This window comes from Barbus barbus (genome assembly GCF_936440315.1).
Source record: "Barbus barbus genome assembly, chromosome: 21".
Classification (NCBI taxonomy): domain Eukaryota; kingdom Metazoa; phylum Chordata; class Actinopteri; order Cypriniformes; family Cyprinidae; genus Barbus; species Barbus barbus.
This window is the reverse complement of record NC_136749.1, coordinates 22,218,936-22,233,057: the sequence shown is the minus strand read 5'-3', so window position 1 is coordinate 22,233,057 and position 14,122 is coordinate 22,218,936. Positions and strand designations below refer to the sequence as shown.

The 14,122-nt window shown below is 36.3% G+C and overlaps 1 protein-coding gene across 4 annotated transcripts; it reads left to right on the top strand.

Annotated features, from left to right (window-relative positions):
* Positions 1-520: 520 nt before the first annotated feature.
* LOC306887367 (BCL2/adenovirus E1B 19 kDa protein-interacting protein 2-like) lies at positions 521-11,396 on the top strand. Of its 4 annotated transcripts, none has more exons than XM_079445039.1 (10): positions 521-701; positions 5,855-5,935; positions 6,014-6,084; positions 6,638-6,889; positions 6,971-7,162; positions 7,235-7,337; positions 7,437-7,568; positions 10,013-10,099; positions 10,204-10,302; positions 10,424-11,396. In XM_079445039.1, the coding sequence occupies exons 1-10, from the start codon at positions 658-660 to the stop codon at positions 10,446-10,448; spliced, it is 1,086 nt and encodes a 361-aa protein (XP_079301165.1). In that variant the 5' UTR covers positions 521-657; the 3' UTR covers positions 10,449-11,396. The 4 variants fall into 4 exon arrangements, with proteins under 4 accessions (XP_079301165.1, XP_079301168.1, XP_079301167.1 ...); XM_079445042.1 differs by lacking the exon at positions 521-701 and adding an exon at positions 2,754-2,905; XM_079445041.1 differs by lacking the exon at positions 521-701 and adding an exon at positions 2,852-3,040.
* Positions 11,397-14,122: the final 2,726 nt, after the last annotated feature.

Sequence of the window (14,122 nt, the reverse complement as noted above, 5' to 3'; positions counted from 1 at the left end):
GTTTTCGCTTGCAAAACGCTGTGCACAGGCTTGCAATACTTTTGGCTGTATTTGGGCAAAACAACAGTGCCAAAAGTGTAAGCGCAGAAAAATGGAAGTCAGAAGAATACAGATCATATTTATTTTGCCTTAGCATGAAATTGCAGTTTCACAATACATGAATTACACTTACAAAAATCAGTAAAAGGCTGCAAATCTTTTTTTCTTACGCTTGAAACGCGATTTACACCTTTACAAATATTTTCTTGCGCATGCAAAATTCATTTATGCTTGCTATCTTATGTACACTTTCACAACTCTTACCCCTGCGCATGCGAATCTTTTTGACATCATTTTACCTTCATAAAGGGGCCTGTAACCTCAAGGGTATTAGGACCATGTAGCCTGTCTGTGGCGTCTTCCTCCACCTTCCCAGCCTTCCCTGTGGGGGAACAGTTGTGCTCAAAGCAGCTGAGCCAATGGGAGACAGACAATTCAGTCAGCAGAAGTCAGAAATGTTGAAAAACCTGTACTGACAGTCAGGGTGAGTTCCCTAACAAGACACAAGATACAGTCACTGAAACTGGTGAAGCTTGTGAAACACCTCAGGTCATGGTCAGCAACTGAGTTCATTGAATGCATTTCTAATCTAGACACTTTCTTTTAAAGACTTTAGACATGGGGACTTACTCAGACCAGAGGGAAGGGTACATGCAAAATGGGTAAGTCAAAATTTACAATAATAAAGTAATGGATAATGATTTAAGGTTTCAGTTACTATCAAAGCATGTACCATAAAAGGTCATAAGCGCATATTGGATGAACCAGAGACTACAAGTTGTTCTGTTGCACTGTGAAGTGTACAGCAGAAGGACATGAGAGAAATCCTTGTACTTCTGTGTCTAGTTATTTAGAAAGAGGATTTCAGAAAAAGGAAGTTGCCGTTGAACTGATTTCCACCACTTTTTTTCCCAATCTTCATGACTAATATTTGAGACCTAACCACAGAAAAACATCATCTCCCGTATCCTGTCATCTGACAGACCATCAGAGTTTTCTGTCATTTATATTTGACACAATAATAAGAGTTTAACAGCTGTCACAAGTTAAAAATCCAAATGGAAAGATTTGACAAAAAATGTACAGTTTAGTAAGTTTTTATGCTGTTTTAAAGGGGAAAATACTTTCATCTTTAATGTTTGATTTGCATTGGCACCCCTACAAAAACGTTCATGTCATTATAGCATTTGATGGTTTGAGACTGTAAAATTGAGATCATTTTAAAGCTCTTAATACTACTATAATCACAGAATAGGTCTTTTGACTTGTTAATTTCCATACCAAATTCCAAGTTCATGTTCGGACAAGAAGAGAATGCATGAAACTAAGTGTCATAAAAACCCTCAGTGTTCATGTGATATGACTAATAATACCTATATGTTTAAAAACAGTAAGTTACAGAATGAGTTACTGTAGTATCTTACAAGCCAGGACAAAGGTTTTCACAACAGGCGATTACTTTACAAAATCTTGTAAGAGTTACATCAAGAACAATTGCTGAAACAGCACACACCTCTTTGCTTTGCAGTGGAGGTATCATGTTGTCTGCCTCAATTGTCATGCACTGTTCTAAAAAACGCCCTTCGTATTTCTTAACATACATTTTGACATCAGATAAGGTCTTAGATGAGACAACACAGGGTTTGAGATTACACAACAGTGTCTTGATGTTGTAGTGACTAGTGAGTCAGTCAGTAACCGTCTCCTCAGAGCAGGTTATGTTTGAAATGATGTATAACCTCTGAGCAGTCTTAACCATATAGTGTATGTAAAGGTTACAGGGTTGAAGTGAAGACAATACCATCAAGCTCACAGCAGAAACAGGTTGAGTTATGTGACGTTGGACAGAAGGACAGCAGGAGCACACCGGTTCATTACCTGCCCGGAATCAGCTGAAAACAAAACAAGATTTTCTGGTCATTTGTGCCACGTTTAATTAGCACATGTGCTGACGTAAAGAAATACTTGAGGTAGAAACAAGGACAAGTTTTATATTTGAGTTTGTATTTGACAAGTCTGGTGTCTGACACAATAGAACTGCTATTTTCAATATATTTGAATAGTGGGTAGAAAATACAAGCTGCAATATTGGAATAAAGTAAACGCAGATTCGGCTATGTTTGGGATCATATGCTGCTGTTTCTATTTTCTCACAAAAAATTGCATGAAAATATCTCTCTATATTACACTGTCTGACACAAAAAAATTAATCTCAAAAGGATAAATATCGAGAAACCTAGCATTCACTTTGGTGAATAAAAGAATTGAGACGTCTTGATGGTCTCAAACTGATTTTCAGTTCTGTAAATTGTCATCAGCATCAGAAAAATTTCAGTTCAAATTTTGCACATCACACGTATTAAATGCAGCCATCATTTTGTTTTATGGTTTTTAGGACCTGAAATTAATTTTAAAACCCTAAACAATTTCGTTACAGTTTGTGTCACAGAGCTGACAATGTAGTTGTGGCACAAAAAATAAGCACGATTACTTAAAATTTTAAAGCTTAAAACAACTTTAAAACTCAACTTTAAAAAATAGTAGCCTACAGAAAGACAACCTTCGGGATGAAGGATTTGATAAAATGTTTCTATTTTATAAACTAACGACAACTAGGTAAAAGTTCTGTCGCAAGCTGTTATATTTATTTATTTTTAGCATGAACTAATTTTGTTTTATAACCCATTGGAGTTGATGGATCTAAATCTCCGCAGATAGATTGTGGGCGGGGCGTTGAAACAGCTCTCTCAGGTGCGGAGGTCTCGTCATCAGGTGTGACGCGCTCTGATTGGCTGGATTCTGTGTTTGGCTTGAAGGTGCTTTGTTTGGGTGAGGTAGAGAAAGAATCGTCCTTGTCGTTGTAAAGGTAAATGGCTAGGTTATACATCAGTAGCCTATAATAAATCAGTTTAACTATAGCGCTTGTAATGTTCTTAGGAAATACTTCTTTTTTTATCAAATGAAAAAGTAGTTTGTTTTTGAGAAGCATCTCCTGTACGAGGTTAGTGAAAAGGTGAGTTTAGCATGTTTACACTGTCATTATTTGCATATGTCCGTAAAGAGCGATGTGATGGGCGTTAGCGAGGTTTCAAGTGTACACAGACCTGTTTCTACCTGCAGTCTAATCCAACACGAACTTTTAATGCGTACACAGTTTTAAATCTATCTGTCTGTCTGTGTGTCTCCTATCTATCTATCTATCTATCTATCTATCTATCTATCTATCTATCTATCTATCTATCTATCTATCTATCTATCTATCTATCTATCTATCTATCTGTCTATCTGTCTATCTATCTGTCTCTGTATCTATCTATCTGTGTGTCTCTTTCTATCTATCTATCTATCTATCTATCTATCTATCTATCTATCTATCTATCTATCTATCTATCTATCTGTCTGTCTGTCTGTCTGTCTGTCTGTCTGTCTCTGTATCTATCTATCTGTGTGTCTCTGTATCTATCTGTCTATCTATCTATCTATCTATCTATCTATCTATCTATCTATCTATCTATCTATCTATCTATCTGTGTGTCTCTTTCTATCTATCTATCTATCTATCTATCTATCTGTGTGTCTCTGTCTGTCTGTCTATCTATCTGTCTGTGTGTCTCTATCTATCTATCTATCTGTCTGTCTGTCTGTCTATCTGTCTCTATCTATCTATCTATCTATCTATCTATCTATCTATCTGTCTATCTGTCTATCTGTCTCTGTATCTATCTATCTATCTATCTATCTATCTATCTATCTATCTATCTATCTATCTGTCTCTGTATCTATCTATCTGTGTGTCTCTTTCTATCTATCTATCTGTGTGTCTCTTTCTATCTATCTATCTATCTATCTATCTATCTGTCTGTCTGTCTGTCTGTCTGTCTGTCTCTGTATCTATCTGTCTATCTGTCTCTATCTATCTATCTATCTATCTATCTATCTATCTATCTATCTATCTATCTGTCTATCTGTCTCTGTATCTATCTATCTGTGTGTCTCTGTATCTATCTGTCTATCTATCTATCTATCTATCTATCTATCTATCTATCTATCTGTCTCTGTATCTATCTATCTGTGTGTCTCTTTCTATCTATCTATCTGTGTGTCTCTTTCTATCTATCTATCTATCTATCTGTCTGTCTGTCTGTCTGTCTGTCTGTCTGTCTCTGTATCTATCTGTCTATCTGTCTCTATCTATCTATCTATCTATCTATCTATCTATCTATCTATCTATCTATCTATCTATCTATCTATCTATCTATCTATCTATCTATCTATCTGTCTATCTGTCTCTGTATCTATCTATCTGTGTGTCTCTGTATCTATCTGTCTATCTATCTATCTATCTATCTATCTATCTATCTATCTGTGTGTCTCTTTCTATCTATCTATCTATCTATCTATCTATCTATCTATCTATCTATCTGTGTGTCTCTGTCTGTCTGTCTATCTATCTGTCTGTGTGTCTCTATCTATCTATCTATCTATCTGTCTGTCTGTCTGTCTATCTGTCTCTATCTATCTATCTATCTATCTATCTATCTATCTATCTATCTGTCTATCTGTCTATCTGTCTCTGTATCTATCTATCTATCTATCTATCTATCTATCTATCTATCTATCTATCTATCTATCTATCTATCTATCTATCTATCTATCTATCTATCTATCTATCTATCTATCTATCTGTCTATCTGTCTCTGTATCTATCTATCTGTGTGTCTCTTTCTATCTATCTATCTATCTATCTATCTATCTATCTATCTATCTATCTATCTATCTATCTATCTATCTATCTATCTATCTATCTGTGTGTCTCTGTCTATCTATCTATCTGTGTGTCTCTGTCTGTCTGTCTATCTGTCTGTCTGTCTGTCTGTCTGTCTGTCTTTTCTATCTATCTATCTATCTATCTATCTATCTATCTATCTATCTATCTATCTATCTATCTATCTATCTGTCTATCTGTCTATCTGTCTGTCTGTCTGTCTGTCTGTCTGTCTGTCTGTCTATCTATCTGTCTCTGTCTGTCTGTCTATCTATCTGTCTCTGTCTGTCTGTCTGTCTATCTATCTGTCTCTGTCTGTCTGTCTGTCTGTCTGTCTAATGCCAATACTAAGGGTTTGAAAACAGCAGTCACAGGTTATTATTGATCCTTTGCTATTTACAAGTAGTGTGGTTTCCCTGCCTTTAACAGAACATCAGACTGTCAATCAATCAGTGATTTATTCTACTCCAGAAAACGATAGATCTGTTTATACATCATTGCATGTCAAAATTGTTTCCAAATGCTGGAACTTACTTCACTTCTGGTCTTAAGAAGAGATGAGTTTCATTGATGACAATCAGAGATGTTAGTGTTAATCAAAGACAGGATGGGCAAATTTGATTGTTCCAACAAAACTGTACAGACATTTTTTTTTTTAATAACCTCTATGAAGTTAAAAGGCAAGATTTGCCTTTGGGTAGTAGCTTGGGTTGTAAAATGTTTTTACAAGAGAGAAAGAGTGGGGATGGGGGGGTAGTAGCTAAAATTCCTGCATAAGGTTAAAATTTTTGCAATTATAAGTCAATCAATCTCTGTCATTCATTGCAGGAATTCATTTAAAAACTCTTCCAAATGGCTGGATGTAAAATATTTTCTATACATTATTCTTGTACTGACCCGTTCTGTAATTAAAACAAACAAACCTGGAATTTTTGTTGTGACAAAATTGAGGAGTATGTTATTTTCCTGCTGTTAATAATTAATAACATTTTGACATGGGGACAAAGAAGCCCCATTAACTTTCTTTACATTTTCAATTTATTCCTGCAGGCATTCAGAAAACGACAAGACATCGGCCTTCATCCCTGACATGGAGCTCCGGGAGGAATGGCAGGATGAGGAGTTCCCCAGGTAAACGGCACTAGATACATGCACCTTATTCATGTTCATGTTCAGTGTAGATGGGATTAACCAATGTGATCTTTATAGGCCTCTTCCTGAGGACACACAGAGTCCTGGCGATGAAGAGGAAAGCCCTGGAGCTGAGGGAAACAGGCCTGGTAACCTTATTTCTCCAATTAGTTACTGGCCGAAATATCTGCCTCTTATATAATATCTGTCTCGTATATAGATGCGCTACAGTTCAAAAGTTTGGGGTCATAAGAATTTTCAGTGTTTCCGAAAGAAGTCTCTTATGCTCACCAAGGCTGCTTTTATTTGCTTAACTATCCAGTAAAAACAGTAATATTGTGAAATTTGCAATAGTATTGCAATTTAAAAAAATCTCTTTCTTTAGTACATTTTAAAATGTGATTTATTCTGTGTATTATATTCTGTATATAATAAAGCAATATACTGTGCTGGCAACTGTGCTCACATGAGCCTTTAGAAATTATTCTAATCTGCTGATTTGGTGCTCAGGAAACATTTCTTCTTCTTATCAATACAAAAATCACTTGTACTGCTGCTTCTTTGAATGGAAAAAAAATATTTATTTTAGACAGAAAGCTAAAAATATACTTGAAAATAAAACTTTTACTGACCTTAAACAGCAAAATTGGTAGTGTATACACAATGCAATGCCTGACCTCTCTTTTTCTTTCTTTCCACTAGTCCCACCAACTAGCCTGGCCCTTACAGGTGATATCGTCAGGAAGAAACGACTATTGGCGCCGACTCTTAGTTTAACACTGGACAAATCCTCTACTGACCGGAGCGTGAAGTCTGACGAGTTTGATGCTTCTGTTCTTTCACCATCTCCTGATGATGACCTAGAGATGGACATTAACCTGGAGGCCCTAGAGACACCTTCAGACAGCGAGTCTTACAACTTCCCAGACAGCATGCATGACTTAGAGTGGGAAGGTATTCAATTATTTTGACATTTATTAGGGTTGTGTGATTCATCAGAGCACTGGTTTACGACTAGTACTGTGGTTCTTACAGATGATCTTCCCAGAATGGGCAAAGCAGCGATTAAAAAAGCGATTTTACTAGAGCATGCAGAAATGGGACACCTGGACTTGGATCAGGTGGACAGCAATGGGCGACGATGGAGGCGATTCCATATTGGCGGCCAAGACTACCAAGTCAACATGAACGTTCTAGAGCCGTACCTTCAAGTTCTTTCCCACGGAGGTGAGCTTTCATTAAACAGGCTGGGATGAACATGCTTTACTGAAATTACCAACTAAAATTGACCTTTTATAGGATATTATGGAGACGGATCGACAGCCGTCATCATGTTTACTTCCTGCTACCTACCAGAAAATACAACAGAACACTATGAGTATGTGATGGACAATCTCTTCAGGTAAAAATTGATTAATTTGGGATGAATTTTCATTGCAATGACTTCTACTTTTCTTAAACTTAAATGTTTATTTACATTTAATGATTTATTTGGATTTAGGTACATTATTGGCACATTGGACTTGATGGTGTCTGAGAATTACATATTGGTGTATCTGTGTGGAATGGCCCCTCGCAATAAGATGCCTGGGATTAAGTGGCTTCGACAGTGTTACATGTCCATCGACAGAAGGTGAGCCATACTAGAAGTTACTATGATTTATCATCAAGATAAAAATGTTATATATATAATAAAAATTATATAATTATATAAAGACAACAATCAATTTCTGTTGTTATATAATGATATCAATGGCTAATTCTATTTTTATCCTCCCATGTGGCCAACAAATGTGGCCAATTGTTTAAATTTTGATATCATATGGTTTTTAAAGACTTCATGGAATTAAATTTTGATATTGTTTCTTATGTTGACACTTACTTTTAAAACCGGAAGTTGTGGCAGGGCTGATAGCCAATAGACTTTAGTTTGAGACACAGCCTGGAAAATCAAAACAAAACAAAGTTACTTGCTATTGCTAGTTGACGGCAGGTGAAATCTGGGGATGAGACATTCTTATTCTAGAAATAATTTTATTGGACAAGAATACACACGTATGTAAGTATTCAAATGTTTGGGGATGTACGATTTTTTTAAAAAGAAAAATAAACATTTATCACTGTTTCAACGAAAATATTAAGCATAACAGCTGTTTTCAACATTGATAATATTAAGAAATGTTTCTTAAACATCAAATCAGCATATTAGAATGATTTCTGAAGGATCATGTGACACTGAATTCTGGAGTAATGACTGCTGAAAATTCAGCTTTACCATCACAGAAATAAATAACATTTTATATATTAAAATAGAAAACACTTATATAAAATTGTAATAATATTTCACAATAATATGCATTAAAAAGCAACAAAACTACTTTGATTTCTCATGAAACTACAGTGGTAGTTTCCATCAGATCCAGAAGAGGGCATGTGTGTCTAAGCTCTGCCTGTGAGTCTTCCTGTTCCTTTAGTTTAGTTCATGTTGAACATGAGAACCCACCTCCACTCTCTCTTTCTTAATGCCCCTCTTATGAAATATGATTGGAATGCTGTGGACTCATACATAGAAGGCCATGTTATCGGAGTTCTTCCAGACATTCCTCAGATAATGACCTGTTCTCAGCTGTCATGTTTTCTTGTTGTTGTTGCTAAATTTAGACATTTTTAGATTGCATACTTCATTGCGGATTAGTTCTTTAAGGTTTAAAACTCTAGTGTGGGCTCTCCAAGGCCAGTGTGGCTGTTCTCAATGGACGTCAATGTTATTTACAAAATCTCCATGTACTTTAGTAATTTTTGGTTATGTACAACCAGCCAGTCTTTATCCCAAAATAAACCCAATGTGGCGATTAGGATCCGGACAGGATTCTGAAATGGCATGTTTTGTGCTTATTGACGAACCAAAGAATTAAGTAAATTCTTGTTTGATTTCCCTATATTATGGCATAGCTATCTAACAGTTCATCTTCAAGGTGAAGGTCAGTCTCATAAATGTTTTATATGAGGATTTTGTATACTCAGGAAATTCAAGGTCATCTTATCATGTAAGATCAGTTTAGGAAATGAGGAACTAAGGACTGTGGGATGCTCTTGAAAGCCTGATTTGTCATTCCTGCTGGCTCCGTTGCGTCACTGCATGTAGTTTCCTCTGAGATCACTCATAAGCTGCTGACTACAGACGGCAACAGAAAACAACAGAAAAAACACTAAGCTCACAATCTGTCTCACAATCAAAAAGGAACTGAGAGGAGGAAAATGAACTGATAGGATTCATATGAAATACCAGTGAATCTAAAGGGAAAATCCTGTCATTTTAGCTACTCTCTCCACAGTCTCACTTACATTTTTTCTGGAAAACAAAACACTATGAGATTGTATTCTAAATCGAATTGAAATAAACATTTAGCATTTTGTATTTAAACAAAAATTCCAATAAATATGAATACAAAATATTTATCAAACATCAAAAAAGTGATTTTGTTTTCGTATTGCTTCCATTGAAATACAAAGATGAACTTGGGATCTTTTTTTCTTTTTAATATTTAAAGCAAAACAGGGGGATAAAAACTGGAATTCATGGTGGGTTTTCTTTTTGTCCCCAATTCAGTTTTTCACTTGAATTTTAATGTTAAAAAATCTTTAAAGTTAGAATGTGTTTGTTGAATGTAATGTAATTTAGATTAAAATTTTAACTGACAGCCTCAGACTTTTGACCCCACTGTAGATTCAGAGTAATGTACTAGAGCCTTACAAACCCCTAACCCTTAAATGACACACAAAAGAAACAAAATATAAACGGTTAAATTTGTGGATGATTTTTGGGCTAGGAAACCAGTGAATGTTGTAAACAGTTTGTCGTCTCCAAGTTTCTGCCTGTCTGTGTGTGTCCCATGATTCAACGCCCTGCCTCTCAGGGTGGTGCTAGTGCCAGTCAGCGATTGCTCCCTTGTGTCGTCATGTTCTGCTGGCATCATGCTTCTCCAGTGGGAGAACCAACCAGTTATTGGAAACCAAATAATTTAATGTTTTAATTCATAGTTATTTGCCTTATTAAATATATTTTCTTTTCTGAAGGTTAAGGAAAGACTTGAAAGGCCTTTTCGTGGTTCACCCGGCCTGGTATGTGAGAGCGTTAATCACCGTCGTCAAACCCTTCATCAGGTGAGCACAGATGATCAGTAGTTTAGTAAACAGAGCTAAAAAGGCCATAAACATTATTCATATCTAATGCCCTCAGTCTGACCCTGACTCTTTCTCTCTTGAAGTGAGAAATTCAGCAGGAAGATGCGTTTCATCCACAGCTTGAAAGAACTGGCAGAGTTTGTTCCTGTGGCCCAGCTGCAAATCCCAGACTGCATCAGACAGTAAGTGTCCACATCAAGCCACATTAGTGCACTCGTCTATTTAAAAACCTTATCTTATCTTATCACTAAATAAAAAGCGCTACCAGTGAAAGTGATGGAGATGATTTGATTTGCTCTGCAGGTACGATGAGCAGATGAACAGGTGAAGGTGTCCGATGGGAAGAGAGCAGAGGTGTACATAATGTATAGACTTCACACTGGGGTGACATCCATGTGGGCTGGGGTTAAAGGTCAATATTGAGGGCAAATGCCCTAATGACAGAAAAACAGCTTCCTACCAGGCGACTGTTTGATGAAATACGAAAAGACAGTGTCGTCCTTCAGAGAGACGCAGCTGTGTCATGCTGTAAGGTGGGTCAGGAGAGGTCTGTGAGCAACATCAGAGCCTGTTTGATGTCATTGCATTTAAACTGTTACACAAAAACAGACAAACATGTTTCCCAGACTGTAGACAATTACATGATACACCCTTCACTCTTCATAAAACCTATTATGTTTAGGCATGAAAAATACCAATAACATTTCCTTTTGGACTTGTGGTGAACATACCCAAATTAGGATAAATATTAGTTTTAATATTTGCACTAAATGGTCACAAAATCTTGTTGTATGGATGTTATCTGAAACCTGTGTGAACCATCATGCATATGGTTTAAACTCTTCAAACTACTGTCTGGCTTTTTTAAAATAAGTCTTGTAAAGTGGTATTGACTCTATTTTATTGAAATTTTGATATATTCTGTAAAATGCTTTGTTCTTGAGCATTTAATTGCGTGTGAATGTTTTCAGCATAAATGCTCAAAATTTAATGCAATCAAATCAGAGCTATTACAAACAAATTGTGTGTAATATTGCTGTAAGAAGCTGCATAGGTCAGTTTATACTGTACTTGTTACATATATATATTCGTGCCTGGTTTTCTTCTTGGGAAATGTTCTCTAATATTTAGCTGCTGCTGCTGCCTGAAAAGTGGCCCATTAATGTGCAAATATTTATACAAGGCCATACTTGAACAAACTGAGCTCTAAACTGCACATACTACATGTATATCTTTTCTATGATATTTAAGGAAATAAAGGGTTATATTAAACACTACTTGTGATTTTATGTTATGATTTCATTGTTAATTGTAATGAGGAAATAGTGGGAGTTTTTTTTTTTTTTTTTTTGAGAGTCGCCATGGAAACATTCCTGCACCTTTCAGGAAACCAGCTCTGGCAGAGGGAGGAAGTGAGGTAGCTGAGAGGTGAAACATTTTTCTTTATGCATTGAAGTCACAAACAGGAACAGAGCGAGAACTACTGTAAGGTTAAATAACAGATTCCTGTTGTAATGCTGTATGTGCCAGATGTTGGGTTATGCAAGTCAACAATGTTTAGTAGAAAGTTTGTGTTGAATTTATAATTCACTTGAATGAACTACAGAATGCTAATTTAACTTAATTTAACAGTACTTCAACAGAACTGATTTCCAGATGCATCTATTGAATTGTTGCCCCAAAAATGAATCTATGCATCAGAATTCAATGAAAAAATATATTTCATATATATATATATATATATATATATATATATATATATATATATATATATATATATAGTATCGAGAAAACAAAAATTATATATAATTTTGGTTTTCTGGATATTATAACACCCTATGCAAAATAACCGTAAAAAAATAAATCTACCTACATGTATACAGTGGGTACAGAAAGTATTCAGACCCCCTTACATTTTTTCACTCTTTGTTATATTGCAGCCATTTGCTAAAATCATTTGTTAATTTTTTTCCCCTCATTCATGTACACACAGCACCCCATATTGACAGAAAAAGACAATTGTTGACATTTTTGCAGATTTATTAAAAAAGAAAAACTGAAATATCACATGGTCCTAAGTATTCAGACCCTTTGCTGTGACACTCATATATTTAACTCAGGTGCTGTCCATTTCTTCGGATCATCCTTGAGATGGTTCTACACCTTCATTTGAGTCCAGCTGTGTTTGATTATACTGACTGGACTTGATTAGGAAAGCCACACATCTGTCTATATAAGACCTTACAGCTCACAGTGCATGTCAGAGCAAATGAGAATCATGAGGTCAAAGGAACTGCCTGAAGAGCTCAGAGACAGAATTGTGGTAAGGCACAGATCTGGCCAAGGTTACAAAAAAAATGTCTGCTGCACTTAAGGTTCCTAAGAGCACAGTGGCCTCCATAATCCTTAAATGGAAGACGTTTGGGATGACCAGAACCCTTCTTAGAGCTGGCCGTCTGGCCAAACTGAGCTATCGGGGAGAAGAGCCTTGGTGAGAGAGGTAAAGAAGAACCCAAAGATCACTGTGGCTGAGCTCCAGAGATGCAGTCGGGAGATGGGAGAAAGTTGTAGAAAGTCAACCATCACTGCAGCCCTCCACCAGTCGGGGTATTATGGCAGAGTGGGCCGATGGAAGCCTCTCCTCAGTGCAAGACTAAAAAAAACACCTGAAGGACTCCAAGATGGTGACAAATAAGATTCTCTGGTCTGATGAGACCAAGATAGAACTTTTTGGCCTTAATTCTAAGCGGCATGTGTGGAGAAAACCAGGCACTGCTCATCACCTGTCCAATACAGTCCCAACAGTGAAGCATGGTGGTGGCAGCATCATGCTGTGGGGGTGTTTTTCAGCTGCAGGGACAGGACTACTGGTTGCAATCGAAGGAAAGATGAATGCGGCCAAGTACAGGGATATCCTGGACGAAAACCTTCTCCAGAGTGCTCAGGACCTCAGACTGGGCCGAAGGTTTACCTTCCAACAAGACAATGACCCTAAGCACACAGCTAAAATAACGAAGGAGTGGCTTCACAACAACTCCGTGACTGTTCTTGAATGGCCCAGCCAGAGCCCTGACTTAAACCCAATTGAGCATCTCTGGAGAGACCTAACAATGGCTGTCCACCAACGTTTATCATCCAACCTGACAGAACTGGAGAGGATCTGCAAGGAGGAATGGCAGAGGATCCCCAAATCCAGGTGTGAAAAACTTGTTGCAACTTTTCCAAAAAGACTCCTGGCTGTATTAGATCAAAAGGGTGCTTCTACTAAATACTGAGCAAAGGGTCTGAATACTTAGGACCATGTGATATTTCAGTTTTTCTTTTTTAATAAATTTGCAAAAATGTCAACAATTCTGTGTTTTTCTGTCAATATGGGGTGCTGTGTGTACATTAATGAGGAAAAAAAAAAAAAGCACTTAAATGATTTTAGCAAATGGCTGCAATATAACAAAGAGTGAAAAATTGAAGGGGGTCTGAATACTTTCCGTACCCACTGTATATATATATATATATATATATATATATATATATATAGTGTGTGATGGAGCTGACAAATCTTGATTACAAACAAAAAACTGTTTTACTATATAAATTAGAAAAATTGTTTAAAGAAATATTTTAAAAACTGATATTGACTGAGTTTGCTGTGAAACATTGTATATTTTATAACTTGTTTATCAACTGAACTTCTCAGGACAAATTTCTCTCTAGAATCTAATATCCTATTATTTCAATAAAATTGAAAAATTGCGTCTCTAATGAATTTCTAAACGAGACAATGTTTTGAATGTGGAGGCATGAAATGAAAGCAACTGAAATGTGTACACAATCAGTCCCTTGTTTTTCAAGGCATTGTGAGAAAAAGGAAATTAAAATTCAATGTGCTCTGAGACCTAAATAATCTTTGTGCCAAAGGTCCATTGTTTGTTTTTGTAGGTGTCTTGCACAACTTTCATGTAGTGTTCCATGAGCCGCTTTACTAATGACTGTTACAGTAGATGT